At 43.5% G+C, this 22,047-nt stretch overlaps 1 protein-coding gene across 2 annotated transcripts in view; it reads left to right on the top strand.

Moving 5' to 3' along the window:
• BAIAP2L1 (BAR/IMD domain containing adaptor protein 2 like 1) overlaps positions 1-22,047 on the top strand; it is a 96,281-nt gene that overhangs the window by 46,573 nt on the left and 27,661 nt on the right. For both annotated transcript variants that reach the window (XM_075318054.1, XM_075318053.1), the window contains exons 3-6: positions 16,610-16,671; positions 18,017-18,088; positions 18,208-18,345; positions 21,641-21,793. In XM_075318054.1, the coding sequence (XP_075174169.1) occupies positions 16,610-16,671; positions 18,017-18,088; positions 18,208-18,345; positions 21,641-21,793 (425 nt within the window). The remainder of the gene's footprint in view (positions 1-16,609; positions 16,672-18,016; positions 18,089-18,207; positions 18,346-21,640; positions 21,794-22,047) is intronic.

Below are 22,047 nucleotides of genomic sequence, written 5' to 3'. Positions count from 1 at the left end.
AGTCAATGGATGAAATCAAAGTTGGACAGAAGCAGATATGTCCTACTCCTACATTTTGGGATGTTGCTATTCATATCTGTGATGGTTCCTTTTGCTAGGTCATCAAAGATATGGGAACACTATTTTCGCTGAGGATTTTGTAGCAGGTTCTGCCCCAAAATTCTTCAATTTTGATTTTTTTGAAGTTTCCATTAAAATCAATACACAGCTTATTCAAAGGGATTTTTGGAGCTGGTTCTGATATGGATTTTGGGGCAGAATTTTAATCAAAAAAAGCCCCATGTCGGCACACCTCAAAATGTAAAAAAAAAGTTTGTTTAAAAGAACTGAGAGTCCTCAGAGAGAGTTAATGGCTAACTGAAAAGATGGTAATATTAAGCTTTCGAGACTACTCAGGTCTCTTCATCAGGCATGGTATAACACAAAATCTGTATACATAACAGGACATAGAATAGTGCAGTGAAAAAAAAACAAGTTATGTGAAGCAGAACTATCACTATAGCAAGGGGCAAACTGTTGTGGCCATAAATATTGTTGTGGCTCATAGTTAAGCAGTGTGAAAGTTTTATTGTCCTTTTGGTTGGGGTCTGGTCAGGGCTGTGATGCCAGACTGACCAGACCCCAATCAGAGGACAATAAAACGTTCACACTGCTTATCTATGAACCACAACAACATTTATGGCCACAACAGTTTGCCCCCCCTGCCATAGTGATAGTTCTGCTTCACATAATTTGTTTTTTGTTGGGTTTTTTTTTACTGCACTATTCTATGTCCTGTTGTGTATAAATATGTGACTCTTCAGATTTTGTGTTATACCATGCCTGATGAAGAGACCGGAGTAGTCTCGAAAGCTTGCAATTATTACCATCTTTTCAGTTAGCCATTAAAAGGTATCAACCACTGAGGACTTCAGTTCTTTTAAACAAACTTTTTTTTTATCTCTACTGGCTAACACGGTACAAAGATATTTTACCTGCACCTCAAAATGTGGGATCTTGCTCCACCCGAATTCATCTGTATTTTATCAGCTATGACGTGTGGTGCAGCAATGAGGTTTGCGTTCCAATCTTATGTTGTGTCCCTTTTAGTGAGCGGTCAGAAGCTGGTTACATCATGCTACGTTCTTCTTAAGCAATTTCAGATGTCTTAAAAGTTTTAGAAAACCTGGATGATATGGAGTTTTATTTGTTTCATGTGAGCTAATTAGACCTGTCCAAGTCATCAATCAGATGATTAGGAAATCTCTCCTACCAAACCCCCACAAATCTCATTTTTAAAAGATTTGGAGGAACATTTTGTAATCTTGATTCACTGGAAAATAATAGAGAGAGAATGGTAAATGACAAGAAGAATGCAATTCAAGAAATCACGAAAGATTGAGGACCAGAACAGAGGACAGGACGTTCTGGTCAGACCCACCTCATCTGGTCCTAATCATCACAATCACATGTTGATGGTCTCCTACAACATGCACAGTATAATATTTCCTCGTGATTCCTTTGAACTGTATTTTATGGACAAGTAAATAGCTAAGATAGGCATGGATAGGCAAAGAATATCTTTGGGACATTGCCAAAAACCAGTGGCAGCAGAAAAAGCCAACATAAAAAAGGAGAAATCCAGCTCTGATTTTAGATAAAATAGTTTTTTATTGAAACTTTCTTTGGATGTGGACTTTTAAAGAGCAAATATTTAAATAAAGGCTGATACCATATTGGTAAGATGTGATGACCGATGACCATCATTGCCACTCATGGTAAGATTTGATGACCGATAACAGAGTGGCAATGATGGTCATCGGTCACCAACATGGGCTCAGCCTTTATTTCCACTCTTCCATGGATATGGTTTTTAAAGTTGGAATAAAGGACTCTATTGTATCTTAATCGGAGCTGGATTTCTCCTTTTTTTTTTTTTTGTACTTTAGATCTTTACGTTAGTCCGGGACGTTTATCCATGCTCCACGTCCATCCGACCACCACAGGTGAGCTGGCTTCGACCTTATCGTAGCAGCAGAAAAAGGTTGACTGATCACCAGCATCGTCAACTGCTGGTCTGCAGAAGTATTGGTGACGTGTTTGAACACAGACTAATTTGTCACTTTTATAGATCCATCAACACCAACAAATATATCAATATTAGGGAGATCTAATTACTAAAATATAAATCACCAACAAATAAACAATTTGTATAAAAATTAACTTTTATTAATTATAAAATATTTAAAAAATATAGACAGGATGTCTCAAGAAAGCAAACCCCTCAAAGGGTAAATATGTAGCAAAAATTATTATTATATTGGGAACACCACATCAAAAAAATCACAAAAACATCACCCCATATACAGAAGATTTATAGTAGCATCTATAAAGAAAAAATAATAATAAATAGTAACACTAGTATATTATAAGACAAATACAGTAGCTCATAGGAACTAAAGAAGGCTGACAATACCAAAAGATACCTATGGGGGATCAATAAACACAAGTAATGGCGTCCCACACCCTCTCCGACGCACGTTTCGCACTTGTAGTCCTTCTTCCAGGAGTAGGATTTTATAGATCCTACACGCTCAGGCCTACCAAATGTACAGATATTGTAGTCAATGAAGGTGACACAAGACTTGCCAGAACTGCAATTCAAAACTATCACTCATCTGATATTATAGCCTGTGTTAAGGGCATGACATGTATATTCAAAAATGCCTTAAAGGTTAATTATCTCTAGTCATAAATGTTTGGATTTTTTTTTTTTTTTTTACATGGTGTAAAGGCCGCCATTCTCCCGAATCTGGCAATGTTTTCATTTTGTTCCGGTGCCTCTCCCTTCCTGAGATATAACTCCTTGTTCCCTCTAGTCTTGTAGCCAACTGGGCGTGACCCTCAACTTTTCTCTGTGGACGTTTTCTTCAGGATCCTGCCTGTCACGGGGTTCTTCTTCCATATCACACAATCAACAGAGCGAGAGATGGCTGTACAATCCAAAGAGCATTTATTCCAAGCAAATCAAATGGTCCATAACATAATCCACAAAACAGAGGGTAAAATTGTCCAGTAGTGGCATAAATGTCACAGCTTCTCCCAGAGGATAAATACTTCTTCAAGTTCTCAGACTGCCCAATTCTTCAGGTAAGCAGAGAGTTTAGGTGGATCTCACGCCCCCTCCCCCGACTTAGGAACAAAAGGTTGGCAGGGGAGGAATTAAACCTGCAAATGGGACAATGTACACACAAGGAACACAGAATGGACAGTGAACCACGCCCAAACATTAACCCACACAAAATGGTACACAATCCACAATATTCCACAATCACACTGCCCATTTGGCTAAAAGACTAAATTTCTATACAAGGATGAGGGGGCCATATCTCAAAAACGGAGAGGAGCAGAAACTAAAGAAAAACAATGCTGGATTCAGGAGAACAATGGCATTTACACCAGGTAGAACATTTATATATTTATGGTAAGTGATGGTTCTAAAACTATAGATATAGAGAGAGATATAAATAATTTTGTAGTAACTTCCAATAGTGAAATGAGACGTACAATACTGGAATACAGTGCTAAAGTCTTATTCCGAGACCTGACTCCACCAGGGTATAACAATAGTAACAAGTACTGAGCTCCATAGTCAGTGGGAGGAACACGACTGATTTGCATAACTTTTTGTAATCCTTGAATCACTAGTCAGTGACTAACAATTGGTTTCAATTGCTTCACCTCCATCAATCTCGACTGTCAGTCTTGGACTTTGTGTCGTCAACCACCCACTTTTTCTTTGGTGTCACACATGGATGAAGATGTGTAAGCTCTATAATTAGCTCGGCTTTTTGTTTTTTTCAATGGTAAACGTAAGGGATTGTCCAAACTCAGCCACCCCCCCCCCCCCCAAAAAAAAAGTTATTTTTCAGAAACGGCGCCACACTTTGATGATGGTCAGAGACTGGAATTGCAGCTCTTACCCGTTCACTTGAAATCTAAGCTACACCATGGAGTGAATTGTTTGGTTTCCGAAATAGATGGGAAATTATTCTTTTCTTTCTAAATTCCCTTTTTTGTTTCCATACCAAGTCAGTTTTTGGTTCCACCCCCCCCCCCCCGTCTATTGCTGTGAAATAGGAAAAACTCCTGCAGCAAGTTTGGTGTGGAAATGGTGTTTGTACACCCTCTAAGACTTATTCAGGTGAAATGGGAGTCAAGTATTTCAGCTCTGCTACCTCTTGCGGTAACCTGGGCTGAGTGACATACTCAGCTCTGCTACATTGTTTCACTCAGCTCTGCTACATTTCTTCTTTTTTTTTTTTTTTTTCTTTTTCAATTTATATTTTTTTTTGTGCTTGCTCTTGTTTCTCTTCTGCCCCTTTAAATTACAATAGACATTTTTGTTCTGGAAGTCTGAAGTGCGGGCACGGCAGGAGCCCTGCAATGTGGCGATAACGCATGTGGGTGGCCATAAAGTTCACCCTGGGTGTGTGCTCGGTGTCTATAGTTACCCAATAACAATATTCTGTTGGGCAATCATGCGCTGAGTTCAGATAATAGTGCCGTAGAAGCAGTCCCCTAACTTTCCAGCCTTTTATTGTGTCGCTTCTGAAATGCCTTTTGTTTGCCTACAATTCTTGCTAGTGAAGTAAATGGGGCCAAAGCAAACACTAATATTTGTGCCTCTAAAGAACTGGAGCTGAGACCTATGGATAGTTCCTCCTGTTGAAAAGTTATGCGATTTTAATAATGTTTTATTTGGTGTAGTACCTCCTTTTGACCTGTAGGGATCACTGTCACTTTTGGCTGGAATTCTATATAGCGTTCCATGTTTCATCTGTATGCCATCTCTATACTAGACTGATCACCCCAGATGCAACAAGCATTCCTCGGATTAACCTAACTGAACAGGGTTAGCATTGATCTGATGAGTGAGCAAAATGCTCGCTCGTCTGGTGAAATGAGTTTTAAAGCACCAGATTTTTAAAGCACCGCTCTAGCATTTATTTTTTTTTAGCGCTGGAGTGGTGCCACTAAATCTAAGTTCTCTGACCCTTGTATTATACTTACTAGTCACTGTTCCCGGCGTGACTGTTACCTCTGACTTCTGGTCACAAGCTCTCAATATAAGTCTATGAAGGCCTCGTTCTGGCTCTCATAGACTTATGTTGAGTTGTGACTTGGGTCTCACACAGCAAACACTAGAGCGATCCTGCAGAAGATGATCGAAGTGGCACTAAGAACAGATAAAGATTGCAGCTGGTATGTTACTAGGGGCAGGGAACTTAGACTAGTGACAACATTCCAATGGTACAATTTAAAAAGAACACTGGGGTGGTGCTTTATCATGCTTAAATTTAAAGGAGTTATCCGACATAAACTCAAAAATTTTTGTTAAGCTAATCTGTGCTGTATTGTCATATAAATCACACCTACATTGTTATTTTTTATTTTCTAACTTTTGTTCCTCTTGAATTCATCCTTTATTCTCTGCAGCTTCTTGTTTACATTCAGCTCCAGCAAACTGACCACTTCCTGTGCAAAACCTCAGTCAGAGCTGTAACCACCCACCCGAGTGTCCAGCCTCGCCCCCTGCCCGCCCCCTGCACACACATTCCCTGTCAGTATATTCTGCCCCAGCACCTGACCTATTATCACTACAGCATTGCAAATAACAGCCCCACATCAGGCTGTGCACCGCACCGCACACATATGGCTCTGCACACGTATACATATGGCTCTGCACACGCACACATATGGCTCTGCACACGCACACATATGGCTCTGCACACGCACACATATGGCTCTGCACACATATGGCTCTGCACACGCACACATATGGCTCTGCACACGCACACATATGGCTCTGCACCGCCCGCCCCCCATCCCCATCGGGAACACATGTAAGGAATACATACTCACCCGTCCTCGAGCCCCGCCGCTCCTGCACGTTCGCGCGCTGTCTGTGCTCTAACGTCACCACTGTGCTGAAGAGAGCTCAGACAGCGGGAGGGACAGTGATGAGAAGCAGCGCAGCACTTTCAAATGTACCGGCATCGGTGATCTGTGATGCCGGTACATTTGAATGTGTGATCCTGAGCAGGGGCCCGGTGCTGGAGCTGACACCACGGCAGCTGCCGCCAGGCCCCGCCCCCAGGTCACGGACCCCACAGGAGTGCAGGGGGAGGTTACTGGAGAGTAACAGAGGTGCGGGGGAATGTGTGGGAGGGTGCAGGTAAGGGGGCGGGGCTCATCACACTGTAGCCACCCAGCAGGGCGGTAACAAGCTGTTCCACATTTGCATGTCAACATGGTCCTGCCCATGTTGACATGAAATGACCGGAAGCAGCAAAATCGCGGCAGGAGCGGTCACATGACCGCTCTGAGCCGAGGGAGAGGGGCTGACAGCAGGGCAGGTAAGTGGTCTCCATCTACTTACCTGCCCCAATGTAGCCCCATAGGGTAATAAAAAAAAAAAAAAAGTCAAAGAAGCCGGATAACCCCTTTAACTGTTCTCAACCGCACATCACCCTCTGTAAATAAAGCTCCATCGGTGATCTTCTATGTGCAGAGAACAATCGTTTTAATGAGTATTCTGTGTTCATGGAAGTATTATAAGCCTGTCTAAACAACAATTTTATAATTTGAGTTCATGGTCTAAGTTACCGGCCACCTTTGCAGATTCAGAGACTGATCTCTTGGGCAAGTTGTGCAGTGCTTACAAGCTCTTTCTAATAGAGCTTGTAAATGCCGCTCCGAAGCTGACTGGATTACAGGATCCGGTTAACTTCAGTTCTCCTACATTCCTCCAATGCCTCTACTTTCTGCACCAGAGACTGCACAGTTCATGCTGCTTGTTCCGTACATCAAGCAAGCGCACACCGCATCCCCGGAAGACGGGAAGCCTGGAGGCTGCAGAGCGGCGTGCCTTTAAAGAAGTTGAGACAATACCCTTAATGAACATTGCCTATGATGCTGTCCAATCAGTGCTGACTGTCTGAGACGATGTGGAGACCCTATTGACAAGACGAATGGTCAGGAAATTATTTCTACATTCGCAAGAGGAATAAAGGAGGAATCACACAAGTACTTAAAGGGGTTGTCCACTGCTTGGACAGCCCCTTCTCAATCCCTTTGTATTCCCCCCCCAGTAAAATAATAGCATCTATACTCCCCTCTGGTACTGGCACATTTTCAGCATTGTCAGCACTGCCACTCCTGGGGATCGTGTGACATTATTATGTCACATTATCCCTGTGGCCAATCAGTACGGGCTTCACACTCCCCTCCTACGGACGTAATTGGCATCTGGAGGAGGTGTGTGTTGCGTTTGCACTCTTTCTTCCTCCAGGTATTTTGATTTATTTGGCGGAGAGGACAGAGAAGCCAACACTGATTGGATGCAGGGATCGTGTGACATCATAATGTCATGCGATCCCTGGGAGAGCATATGCCAACTCCTTTGGAATTGCACTGGAGGTGAGTATAAGTGTTATTATTTTACTTAGGGATTCAGAAGGGGCTGTCCAACCCCTTTTAATATTGAAAAACAAAACCAAACTCATCCGCAAAACCGAGTAATGAAAACCTCCATAATTACGCCAGTTACCTGAACTGTATGACCGAGTTGTCATCACTGATGTGGAGCTATACTCTGCATCCTCATCGCCACACGTTCACATCCAGCGGTGACCCTGGTAGACAGATGGTGCCCGGCTCGTGGCACTGTTAATGTGACACGGCAGGGACAGAGTCAATATTTGCTCGGTGTTGCAGCATAAACAGTATTTAGTTCTCACAAAAGGTCACAGGATCCGATCGCAACAGTCACAATCCACGGCTGACAGAGAATGGGCTGTGAAACGGAAGTGGAAGGGATTAGCTTTGATTTCGTGATTGCTCATTTACTTTTCTGGGGCAGTTACGACATCTGATATGTAAAAGGCCGGACAGAATTTGTCTAATGCTTGAGGATTGTTTTAATTTTATCATAGGGGTGTTACATATTAGGCAAGTTAGAAAACAAAGCTTTCTTCTGGGGACAGTTACGTAACCTCTATACTCCATTATCTAGCGAACATGGCCAGCTTTAGCGTATATGTGATCAGTTTATAAAGTGATAGACCTCAAACCCTTATAATACAAAGAATTCTGGCACACTTTGGACTGTATTTTCTTCTGAGCACCTATTTTTTATTATATATTGTCGAGACTGGTTTAACTTTTTTCTCAAACCCTTATAGAGATAACAAAAGGAGTTTAAAATAAAGTTATTACTTTTGGAACACCGTGGAAAAAAAAAAAAAATGGCTGTATCCTTAAGGCCCTGAACAGCTGCTTGCTTAAAGGGAACCTGTCATCAGAAATTTAGCTTGAAACCTAAAAGTTTCCCCCTCTGCAGCTCGTGGGCTGCATTCTAGCAGGTTCCTGTACTTTTTGTGGCCCCTTTTAAATCAAATTAAATACTTTATAAAGTTGTACCTTTTGCTATGTAAATTTTGTAAATCGTCCATGGGGCGGGCTCTCTGGTGACCGTTGCTGTTCCTCCTGCACATTGACGCCATCCCCCCACGCTCCATTTTATCCATCAGGACGCCGCCCACTGCGCACGAGGTGCCGCCCACGCCAGGATCGCTGGTGACGTGTGTCACATGCACGAGATTATGGGCAGTGCTGTGATTGCATCGCAAGTGCCCGCCCATAATCTCGTGGACGCGCTTTCCCCCACTGCCTCCAGCGTTCTGCGCAAGCGCTCGCCGGCCAAATGACCCGACGTCACCGCCTTCCCATCTTACCCTGCAGCAGGGCAAGATGGGAAAGAGGTGACGTCAGGTCATCTGTCCAGCAAGCGCTTGCGCAGAACGCTGGAGCAAGAGGGGAAAGTGCGGTCACGAGGTTATGGGCGGCACTTGCTGATGACACTCACAGCGCCGCCCATAACCTCGTGCCTGCGCAAAACGTTACCAGCGGTCACATGTGCACACGTGTACAGTCCCGCTACAGTCGCACAGCGCATGCGCGGGACCACGGGCGCCAAGTGGCGGAGTCCTGAGATCTGAAATTCAGCGTTGGGGGGTGGCGTAAATCTGCTGTAGGAACAGCAACGGTCAGCAGAGAGCCCGCCCCCATGGACGATTTACAAAATTTACATAGCAAAAGGTACAAGTTTATAAAGTATTTAATTTGGTTTAAAAGGGGCCACAAAAAGTACAGGAACCTGCTAGAATGCAGCCCAGGAGCTGCAGAGGGGGACACTTTTAGGTTTAAAGCAAAATTTCTGAGTTTGATAAATTTAAATTTCCGATCACTGGTGATTTATTTTCAAGAATGAGGCTATGAAACCACGATAATGAGATTCGGCAGAGCCCCATCTTGAGTGGAATGCTCGCCCTGCTTCATTCCACTCCATGGGACTGTGTCTCCGGTGTGTCACGGTTAACACAGTCATGTGGTGTCCGGTAATACAAAGTCCCAGCGTTTGGCTGCCCAAACCGCTCCCTGAACCATTCCTGTTTTGGTTTCCTAGGTGTCTCCTCTTATTTTCATCCCTTTCCCTTTAGGGCCCTGTGGAGTTCCTCAGCCTTTCAGATGCTTTTCATCAGCACTTCCTTGGTGTCTATATAGACCCTCATTTTCCCATACTCTGTGCTGCTAAGTCCTCTATCCTTTACAAGTCTTCAGTGCAAGCAGTCAGCTCGCATTCTTTTGGTGTAACTTGGTTGTTTTTTGCAGTTCGTCTTACTGAGGCATCTGGAGATAAGTGGTCGTTGTGGTGGTGGTTGTTGTTGTTTCCTTCCCTTGTTTGTTCTCCCTTTCTTCTTTAGAGCTTAACTAACTTGACTAAATGCTCATCCCATTTGATCCGTACCTAGAGCCCAGATCAGGATTATCCTAGGGCCAGGTATCCAGCTCGGTGCATAGGTTCTGCTCCTATCTAGGGTGATGAGGGAACCCAGAGCCCAGTGTTAGGGTTGGTCAGGGGTCACCATCTCCTCCTTCCCTAGACACAGGGTGTACCTTCCCTTTCGCCGTATGCTGGGTACTTTCCTGTACCTATCGTGACAGACTGCCAGAGGAAGCAGAATACAGCACTCTGCGTTCTCCACAGTCCCATAAAGACAAGAATGGAGCACAGGTCAAGGACCCACATGCTCTACAGAATCCCATTACCTGGTCCTGGAGCCCTGTTCTCTGGATTTTCACATGTCCCAGCAGTTGAACCCCCCCCCCAGCAATTAGGACGTTGTTCACTATTCTGTAGATAAGGTAGCTTCTGATTTTAGGAAATTCCCTTTTTTAAAGGTTTTATTGCATTTTTGTGTTTAAGTAAACCAAATATAGAATTTTCTCTTTAAAGGGAATCTGTCTGTAGGATCAACTCTCTTTGTCCATCTGTATGGGCATGTATAGAAAGCTGAATGAAATAATACCATGATATCTTTGATCCAATTCTCATTATCTAAATGAGCTGTTAAGATCTATGGGCCGGACTCTGATCTCCCTGCGAATCTGCCTCCAGTGATTATTGTAAATGAAAGGAAATGTTACCAGTGTGAGACATGTAGATCAGGAGAGCAGACTGTCAGTCATTACGTGTCTCACACTGGTAATTCCCCCTGTCATTTTACAATAAGCTCTGGAGGCAGATTCTTAGGGAGATCTATGTCCAACCCAAAGATCTTAACAGCTTGTTATCATATTACGAAAATGTAAATTTCTCTGGAATTAAACATCGGATCACGGATATCAAGGTGTCATTTTATTGAGTTTCCTAGGACCTACATGCCCATATAGATGGCTTAGGAGGGTTGATCCTACTGAGAGATTCCCTTTAAGGCCACCAAACACATTAGAGAAGTTGTCCGAGCCCTCAGTTTTCGGTAAGGCCATATTTTGTTTAAGGTCTCCAAAGACTCCCCGGTCACGTGATGTCAGGGGAAAGGTGTTTCAGGCTTGTCGAATTGGAAGGCCCCTTCCTTTTGGTGTCAAAGGAGAAGCTCCCTCCAGTAATGTCCGCAGGGAGATCGCAGGAATGCTTGACGTGGCCAAGTGTGCATGTTCTTCTAGGAATAGCTGCTAGTTAAGATATCTGGGCTCTGAATCGGTTAATACATGTATAAGTAGGTGACTATTCGGCAGTGGAACATTGTTTTACCCTCTGCTTAAAATGTTAATCTGATGAAAGATTTTAATTCCCTTTCTGACTTTTTAATCAGATTATGTCCTGGTGCTGCTCCGTTGTGTTCCGTGGGATGTAGATACAACTTTGCCCATACAGCACCCAGAGTACTGGATGTACGTTTCGCTCTTCGAAGGCGTCCAGACTTCTTGTTGCTCGTGTACAATGGTCGGTTCAGAAGATATTTTCTTTGATTGCTTTCAGAGGTCCTGACAATCCCAGCTTCTCGTGTTACATGATGAGAATATTCCGTAGAGCGAGATCTCTCGTAACTCTGCATAATAGTTTGGGGAAGATATCGGCGTTGATAAGATGGTCGGGGTTACTTGGGTTCCCTCTTGAACCATTGTTTGATCACTATTTTGTTCATCCTAAGTACGAGCTGGCAGATTAACAATGGTGAATACTGACATTGAGATGTTTAATTGTACAATTTGGGTTGAAAAAGATTTAATTACTGTAGAAGGTGGGAGAAAAATACAAATCCAGGTCAATGGAGGCACAAGTGAGAAAATGCTAACCACTAAACCATAAGGGAGCAATTTGACTTTGGAGATTTGTATCCAAGAGCAGGGAGTGGGTTAAGCAAATACTTACCCCCCTCAATCTTCTGTTACTTTGGTGGTCCTCGCTGGTCTCTGTATTCCTTCCTGTAGCTGTCATTCATCTGACCGCTGCAACTAGTCGTTAACCTCAGCGGTAACATGTGAACTCCAGTGATTGGCCTCAGTGGTCACTTGACATATGATTGTTGCAGGAAGGAAGACGAGACCGACTGGAACCAGCAGAGCTGGAGCGACGGGTGTTTGAGCTGATTAATAGTTGTTGTTTGTTTTTGTTTTTGCGTGGGTTCGGCTACTTTATCATTCAGGGTTCCCCTTCAAAGGAGATTTTTGGGACAAGGAAATGTTTTCAGTATAATTTTCATCGGTCTCGGATTTCTCTCTATTTAATAATTCTTTATGATGATCTGTCGTTTGTCCTGACTTCCCTTTTTACAATAAGGATAATTTTACTTAAGTCTAAAAATCCTTGGAACGTTTTGGTGGGAAGGGTACTCATGCTAGATTGGCTTTCCTCTCTGTCGGGGTCCATGATACTAATACTACTCCATCATAGTTCTCGCATTTCTCTCTATTTAATAATTCTTTATGATGATCTATCGTTTGTCCTGACTTTTCCCTTTTTACAATAAGAAAGGATAATTTACATAAGTCTAAAAATCCTTGGAATGCTTTGGTTTGAAGGGTACTCATTCTAGATTGGCTTTCCTGTCTGTCGGGGTCCATGATACTAATACTACTCCATCATAGTTCTCGCATTTCTCTCTATTTAATAATTATTTATGATGATCTATCGTTTGTCCTGATTTTTCCCTTTTTACAATAACAAAGGATAATTTGCATAAGTCAAAAAAAAATTTTGGAATGTTTTGGTGGGAAGGGTACTCATGCTAGATTGGCTGTCCTCTCTGTCGGGGTCCATGATACTAATACTACTCTATCATAGCAAAGCGCAGTTTTTTGTATTCATTTTCCTCTTCTCCGTTAACCTCCATACGTGCGAACTCCACGTTCCTTCTTGTTTGAGGAATGCTTAGTGCATAGTTGAGAAGGTGCCAGCCACAACTTTCCGCACTTACAACGATCCAATTCAACATTTACCTTCCGCCATTGGCTCAAGTATCAGTTTTGTGGTTTGGCTACCTGGGTGTACGTAGAGGATGGGGGAGGGGGGATGATATTCCATGTGGGATCTGGTTTTAAAGGGTTGCTCACTTGGATCTTTCTATTTAGTCACCCCAAAAATTAGAGGACCACTGGTTGTCCCGCTGCTGGTCCTCTTCCCAGCGAGTGTTCAATATAGCAAATGCTTAATTCCCTTACAGCACCCCCAGAGGGCAAATTATGCATTACATAATGCGCAGAGAGCTGTCCATGTACATGCTGTGCCAAAATAAGGGACACCCTTTGTAGCCAGCCTCTAAATGATGGACTCTCCTCTATTAACCCCATAGCTGTATAGGATTTGAGCCTGTGATCTCTTGTTTTGTGTATCATTACAGCCAAAGTCTGAACTGGAGGAACAAGATGGCAGCAACGGGGGTCTTCATTATGCCCCAGCCTGTCTTGGCATCTAATCCGCACCCTGTGATTACACGCTTGCATAAGCAATACAGACCTTTAAATGCTGTTGTGAGTAATCAACAGCAGCAATCGGAGCTCGCTCCGATTGCTGCTGTTGTGAGTAATTGACAGCAGCGATCAGCGCTCGCTCCAGTTTCTTCTGTTACAGGCAGATGCCAGCTGTATAAAACAGCCGGCACCTGCCAGATATGGCTCATGCTCAACTCCTAAGCCAGTTTCACACTCCCTGCTCCCCTGATGATCTATATTTCCATTATAAGGTCGCAAAAGCGTTAGTGATTTCCTCTAAAGGACCCCTGTGGATAGTGAATTGTTTTTTATAGGAACCCCTCACCCCCTTCACTTGTGTATTGAAATTTGGGAGTAAAGCAAAACAGCTGCAGTGCTTGCTGAGAGTTGTAGGATGCCGGTGTCTGCAGAAGGTTTCCTGCACGGATGATATGAAGCAGCGGATTGTCCCAGCGCCGGCAGGTTCTTGAATATTCATCGCGCATTCAGCGGTAATGGAAAAATACCTAATGGGTTAAACAAACCAAGAAGCGGCCGAGCCAGTATGTGCGGCTTTCACTTCCCGATGGCTGGGTTTGTGGAGGTCACACCTTTCCCTTTTCTACAGATGAGGTAAAAGAGCAAATAAAAATAAACTTCACACGGGAGATGAGGTTCAAGTCACATCGTATTCTTGGTGAGGAATGTGAGATATCCGTCTGTGTATTTGGCCTATGCACATAGGTGTCTGACCCACGTTAAGGCACTAATGCAAAGTGTCCTGGCTCTACTACATGGAGAAAAATCTAATATTGCTTAGGGAAAGCAGCAGCTTCTAATGGGCAAAAATAGCCAAAGGGGTGTGTTCTATTTCTTTCTATAAAGATAGATGCTAGGAGTACTTATTAAAGAAAGAAGCAATGCTCCTTTCCCGAATCGGTGGCCTCTGTGATCAGGTGTTGGTGGTCCACAGAGTTTCAAAATAAAACCAACTTGCATGAAATGAGTTAGCCATAATCAGTAACATTTTGTATTTCCTTCAAGCATTGCAAATATGATTTTTTTTTTTAATACATATATATTGATTAGCATATTTTGATTCCTCTCCTAAACACTATTCTTCAGTGATGCTTCAGTGCCCAGTTCATGTTCTTTTAGAAGCTCCTTTGATTTGATTTTTTTTTTTTTTTTAGAAGCTGCTTTGAACTGCTGCTCAACAAATTCATGTTCTTCCAGAAGCACCTTTGAACTGCTGCTCAGCAATTTCACATTCTTTTAGGTTACGTGCCCACAATCAAGATCTGCTGCACCCTGGACGCAGTGGGTCCTGGCCTGCAGGGCCACATGTCTCCTAAACAGGAGACCACAGCTGCTCGTAACCATGATCAGGGTTCAGGCCGCTGCGGTATCTCGCTGTGTTTTCCCGGCAGAGAATGCTTGCGCCTCCGCAGTAAAGAATTGACATGCTTGCAGCTCGGGCAGCCGCACCGTAGGTCAGTTTACCCTGCAGTCAGTACACGCCCAGTGGGCATGGGATTTTTAGAAATCCCATTAATTGTGCTTATACTGTACAGTGCAGCATTTTGGACGCAGCTGAATCACTGTGCATCCAAAACACTGTGAACACTGATCATGGGCATGCACCCTTACAAGCTCCTTTGAACTGCTGCTCAGCAATTTTGTTCTTTTAGAAGCTCCTTTGAACTGCTGTTCAGCAAAATCCGTTCACAATATTCAGTATGTGTATGAGACTTTCTCTGTGTGACTACTAGGGTAGGAAGCACAACGGCTCCGAGAGGTAAAGTCTTATACATTGTGCAAATGCAGTGTACGAATTTTGCTAAGATGAAGTTGAAAGATGTGTCTAAAAGAGCATGAACTTTTAACGTTACTACACCATAGTGTTTGGTAGAAAAGGAGGTAAAATAGGATAATAAAGTATATTGCAAAAAGTTCGTAACGTTGTATTGCCTTGCGGATAATGACACTATAAACAATAAAAAGTTTATTAATCATAATGATAATTAAAAAATCCACAATATAACAAGTTGATTAGTGCATATTTAATGAACATGATGTGATTGTAAAAAAGCGCCAGTGTGAAAATTGCATGATTTCTATTTTATTTTTATCACAGATTGTGCTTTGTAAAAAAAATATGCCAACATTTAAAAAAAAAACACAAAAAAAAAACACACACAAAATACAAACACTTGATTTAGTCATTATGCTATTTTCTGATGATCACTTGCCTTTTAACTCTCAGACTAGAAGTCAGATTTCAGATATCCGTCTATGTATTATGGTCTAAGTACTGTACTCGATGCACGAACTTCTGTATTTAGCCTATGGCTATGTGCATGCAGATATTTTTTGAGGAGTTTAAGTGGAAACCATTATAGAAAAAGACATGAGGTGTTTTTTGTTTTTTTAGGTATTTAATTGGACAGCTCACTTTCTTTCCTTTTTTTTTTTTTTTTTGTTTTCCCCCCTGAAGACAAGTGGGTCCTGCCTACAGTCAGGCATGGTGGTGGGAGTGTCATGGTTTTTGGCTGCATGAGAGCTGCCGGCTGTAGGGAGCTACAGTTCACTGAGGGAACCCTGAATGCCAACATGTGCTGTGCCACACTGAAGCAGAGCACGATCCCCCTCCCTTTGTATAACGCCGTAACTACCCCAAAAACCTCCAAGATGACCACTGACTTGCTATAGAAACTGAGGGTAAAGATGCTGGACTGACCATGCGGCTCCAGCCTTAAATCCTATTGACCATCTGTGGGGCCTTCTCTAACAGAAAGTGGAGCAGAATGATGTCATCATGGAGGATATAAGAGGATCCATCAGCTCCTGTGAAGCTTTAGTGACCTCCATGTCCAAGAGAGTTAAGGCAGTGCTTAAAAATAATGGTGGCCACACAAAATATTCACACTATGGCCACAATTTGGCACTTTTTACTTTTTTATTCCAAACTATTTGCAGAGATTTTTTATTTTATTTTATTTATTTATTTATTTTTTTTGAGGCAGTAAAAACTGATTTACCAGAGTATACGTGTACTTCAGGGTTACATCCTATACATTGCAGTGCCCGAGCACTGCAGGTCACAGTATTGTTCTGGTGATGAATGAGGCCGGCAGCTATTGAAATCTGACCTAGGTGGAATTTCCCTGGACATAAATACAGAAAATCAAAAGAACAATGAGCTCATATGGTTCAGTTTATTGTTCTGTCAGATAAGAGGGGAGGACTGGAGAACACGGATGTCTATTGATTTCTCTGTGAATAACAGGAGTTTTGTCCTCCTTCTTCACAGGTCAGGTCCTGCTGGAAATCTCAAGTGTACACAAAAAGCTGAACGACAACCTAGAAGAAAACGTACGTATCCGCTTCTTCGTAGGACTTATCTGCTTATAGATCACTGGAATTAGTGCTCCACCGTCTGGATCAGGACATGCTGGGAGTAGTAGTCCCGTAGGTTTGAACATGAGATGTGGGGAAGCAGAGAACAGCACCATACCTACTAGTGTGGCTGTGCGCGGTACTACAACGCAGTCCCATACACCATTGAAGACCCTTCAAGGGGATGGTCACATCAGAAAATGACCTATTATTTTAATCAGACTTGTGCATATTTTTTTAATATTTTTGTCACTTTCCTTTTTTTTACAAATATCTGATTTTTATTTTATTTTTTCATCACTTTATTTGCAGAATAATTAAAAAAAAAAAAAAGTAAAAGGGTTTTTTGGGGCTTAAACATTGACTACTTATTTTAGGATAGGTCATCAATGTCTGATCGGTGGGGTGCGACACCTGGCACTTCCCGCTTATTAGTTGCTCCTGACGTCAGCTGCTATCAGTACTGCTTAACTGTGGAGCTGCACAGTCCTGTCACCTGTATAATGGCCGCGTTTGGATATTTCAAATTTTCCTCCTATTCAAATCAATAGAGGGCAGATGTGTAGTACTCGGCAACAGCCACTTTTCCCATGACAGAGCCGTGCTTTTCAGCTCTGCAGCTAAGCAGTTCTGACAGGCACCGGGAACAACTTACATTATTGACTTTTGTTCCTGAAGAAGGAGTCTATGGCTCCGAAACACGTAGAAAAAAAATCGAATATCTTAATTTCCATTGATCTTCAGTGATCGTCTTCTGACAGCGCGGATTAACCGTTTTCTTCCATTTCCTCCACCGGGAACAGCTTACCATTGATGGGGGTGTGACACCCGAACCCCCCAATCAGACATTGATAGTGTATCCTCAGGATAGGTTATCAATGTTAAGTCCCAGACAAACTCTTTAAGGCACTTGAAAAAAGGGAAAGTACAACAAAAAACGGAAAATTGCCTAGACGAAAATGGGGTTAATAACTACCCATTGTCTTTTGACAGCGGACGATGCAGATTCTTTGTCCACCATGACCCACTTTTCGGCAGTATGGAGGAAATCTGCCGGGCTCCTTTTCCACAGCCATTAGTGGAGACAGCTCAGATCACTGCTGTTAACCGTTTGATTGCTGTGATTTGTGATCACAAAATGAGTGAGAGCCCTTTATCGCTCCAAACTTTCCCTTTCAGTCACCTGGCTTCCTGATGATCTGCTTGGAGACTGTGGGGGAGCTTTGTGTAGTCGGCCTTGGGGACCATTTTCCTATATTTGTACTTTTTACTACTTGCAATATATACAGCTGCGTAACGCTCGTAATTGATGTCGTTACAGTTTCGGAAGTTCCACAGAGAAATAATCGTAGAGTTAGAAAGGAAGACGGAGCAAGATGTGAAATATATGAATGTAAGTACGTCCGGGGCATGGCCGCTTGTTTCACTGTTGTCACCGCCTCGGTCTATAGGAATGGTTTCGGCAATTGTTCCCTTTTTCACGCTTCTCGACGTCTTTTATTTTCCTGCCAGGCGACTCTGAAGCGATACCAGACGGAGCACAAAAACAAAGTGGACTCTCTGGAGAAATCTCAGGCAGAACTAAAGAAACTCCGACGGAAAAGTCAAGGGGGTAGAAATGCTACAAAATATGACCTGAAGGAAACGGAGGTTGGTACACTTGGGTGGTTTTCTTATCCAGACAACCCCAGAAGTAAAGGGGATGCCGATTCAGGACCTTCCTACATTCACTAGGGAAGAAAGTGGCTGAAAGAAGGGTCTCTCGCTCTGAAAGACCCCTGTACTACAAGCCTACCTTATTGGTTTTATCCTTTACTTGCCATGTGGTGGTGCTGTAGCAGGATGGACCCCCACTTGGCAAATTTACAAAGTTGGTATATGAGTTATATGAAAAGTTTGATCATTGAAAACCCCTTTTAAGGTACCGTCACACTTAGCGACGCTCCAGCGATCCCACCAGTGATCTGACCTGGCAGGGATCGCTGGAGCGTCGCTACATGGTCGCTGGAGAGCTGTCAATCAGGCAGATCTCCACAGCGATCAGAGATCAGCCACCAGCGACCCGTGTAACGATGCTGTGCCTGGTAACCATAGTACACATCGGGTTACTAAGCAAAGCGCTTTGCTTAGTTACCCGATGTGTACATTGGCTACGGGAGCAGGGAGCCGGCTTCTAGAAGCTGCGGACGCTGGTAACCAAGGTAAATATCTGGTAACAAAGCAAAACCTTTGCTTGGTTACCCGATGTGTACCTTGGTTACCAGCGTCCGCAGAAGCCAGCTCCCTGCACATTCAGATCGTTGCTCTCTCGCTGTCAAACACAGCGATGTGTGCTTCACAGCGGCAGAGCAACAACCAAAAAATGGTCCAGGACATTCAGCAATGACCGTTGACCTCACAGCAGGGGCCAGGTCATTGCTGGATGTCACGCACAGCAACATCACTAGCAAGATCGTTGTTGCGTCACAAAAACAGTGACTCAGCAGTGATGTCGCTAGCGATGTCGCTTAGTGAGACTTGGCCTTTAGCTGTTCTTTCCATTTTCTCGTGATGTCCCTTTGTCCTGCTTGCGTCTCTACTACTTTACTCCTACACAATGATTAAGGAAGGTTGTTTGCAGAAGTTTAAGGAAGTGAATATTACATGGGCAATGTCCTTGGCAGGTTTCTGCATATTGTAAAAAGGCAGACAGCTCCAACAAGGTCAGGTCTAATCTGCAGGACAAGGGTTCCCATCCATGAGAAGCCAGACTTCAATTCCCATGAGAACAGAGCATAATCATAGGGTTACTATAGCTAAAAAATGTTTTTTGGGTGCTCGTTAGCTTTTGTCATGTGTGAAGGGCCTATTTCATTGGAACAAAGCAATGGGAAAGATTCAGCTGGACTCCAACGGATTTAATAAAAAAATCTTTTCTTTATTTCAACTTGATTAAAAAAAATATCCATATTGCAAATAATGACACTGGCTTGTACACACTGATGAATGCCAGAAATATACCACACAACGCGTTTCGGCGGAACGCCTTCCTCAGGTCAACCTCAGGGATGATAGCCATGATTCTCTACGATAGAGACCACATACTGTGACTGCTGGTGACAAAATAACACCGCTTTTATAGATTAGTCTGCTTGTATTCAGCAAACTGTTTTGTTTTTATGCTTTCTTGTGCATACTCTTTAGAAAAGGCTTCCTTCTGAGACGACAACCATGTAGGCAAATATGCACTGTGCGGTGTATGGTCTTAGCACTGACAGTGGTCCTCCAACTTTTTTGAGATTATAAGCTACTTTGAATGTGACCTTAAGAATTTCCCAAAGTTCGTGAAATTTAGCAAATCTGATTTTTTTGGGGGGGAAATCAATTTGTGCAAATCCAGAGAAATGGAAGCCAACAGGCCTTCGTTATGTTAAAATCATATGGGTTGAAAAGATGTTAAAAATACAGTAGAAAGTTCTTACTCCTCGAGCCGCCGCACCTGTCCCTGCTGCCCCAGCTTCCCACCCATCCTCTCCTGGCTGCCGAGGCCTCCACTCAGTCCCAGTGTCTTCTGACGGCATGACATGGCCCACGATGAGGCCTAGCTGGCGTCATACAGTGAAGAGAAGATCGAAGCAGTAGACCAGTAGGGACAGGTGAAGGGCTTGGAGGGGATACATTTTTTTTTATTAGTGTTATAAAAAAATACTCTTCTCAAACTATTTCATTTTCACTCTTTGGGGTCTGGAAACCCTAGACTATAAATCTGGGTTCAGTTTCCACCCTGCTTTTGAGCACATTTGCTGAATTATGTTCTCAAGGAGGGAGAAATCCAATATTGAGGGAGAGAATCTGCGTCATCAGTCATCCAATGTTGGCACAGATTTGTGCCGCAGGCTTGCACTTTATTATGAGAACTTGCATTCTCATCAGCCTTATTTAAAGGGGATTATTAATGGGGGTGGAATTTGGATGGAACCTGCTTATACGGTGGCTTAGTGGTTAGCTGGGGTCCTGGGTTTTAGGATTCAAGGACAACATCTGCAAGGAGTTTGTATGTTCTCCCCGTGTTTGTGTGTGTTTTCATCTGGGTTCTCCGGTTTCCTCCCACACTCCAAAGACATATTAAAAGGAAATATAGAATGTGAGCCCTAATGGGGACGGTGATGATCAAGCCTGTAAAGCGCTGTGGAATTTATAGCACTATATGTGAGTAAAATTTATAAAAATGTGTCACTTAAGCCCGCTTTACAAGCTGCAATTAATCATGTGATCGCATTTGCGATCGCACCCGCCCCCATTGTTTGTCCGGCACGGGTAATTTGTTGCCCGTGTCGCACAAAGTCGTTAACCCCATGTCACACATACTTACCTCCCTAACGACCTCACTGTGGGCGGTGAACATCCTCTTCCTGAAGGGGGAGGGACGTTCAGCGTCACAGCGACATCACACGGTGGCCGGCCAATAGAAGCGGAGGGGCGGAGATGAGCGGGACGTAACATCCCGCCCACCTCCTTACTTCCACATTGCCGGCGGGATGCAGGTAAGCTGCAGTTAATCGTTCCCGGGGTGTCACACAGAGCGATGTGTGCTGCCTCGGGAACGACAAACAACCTGACCACAGAAGGACGTTCGTTATTTTGAAAATGAGCGACGTGTCAACGAGCAACGATAAGGTGAGTATTTCTGCTCGTTCAGTCGCTCGTAGCTGTCACACGCTATGATATGTCAAATGATGCCGGATGTGCGTCACTAACGACGTGACGCCTACGACATATCGTATGATATATCGTAGCGTGTAAAGCCCGCTTTATTCAAGTGGTTATCAAATCTGCATCCGTAAGAAGGGCAATGAGGCTTTCCTATAGGAGTCAATCTCTGGGTGGTTTTCAGTTAAGTGATCTGACTATCCGAGCTAATGAATGGATTGCTGAATTCTGCTTTTTTCTTTTTCTTATCTTCCAGTATGTGGAGACAATCACTTCCCGTCAGAATGACATCCAGAAGTTTATAGCTGAGGGCTGCAGAGAAGCGTTGCTGGAGGAGAAGCGGCGCTTCTGCTTTCTGGTGGACAAGCATTGTAGTTTTTCAAATTATCTTAATTACTTCCACATACAGGTGAGATATAACGGAGGCTTGGCTTGAGGCTATATGGCTCAGATGCACAAGTCTCTCCACCTACCTGGTGACACCGTATATAATGGGATCAAACATGCTTTTGTTTTATCACTGCCTCATTGTTGGGCTAGACTGTGGACCTCAGCCAGGGCTATTGTCACTATTGCCCTATAACACGTGCCCAAGTCACGAGGGGTGACGGCGTTATGAAATGACCTTGGGTATTGACAGTTGGGTGTATGACGCTGCATCCA

This window comes from Anomaloglossus baeobatrachus, chromosome 7 (assembly GCF_048569485.1).
Source record: "Anomaloglossus baeobatrachus isolate aAnoBae1 chromosome 7, aAnoBae1.hap1, whole genome shotgun sequence".
Classification (NCBI taxonomy): Eukaryota; Metazoa; Chordata; class Amphibia; order Anura; family Aromobatidae; genus Anomaloglossus; species Anomaloglossus baeobatrachus.
This window is presented reverse-complemented; position numbering and strand designations above follow the sequence as displayed.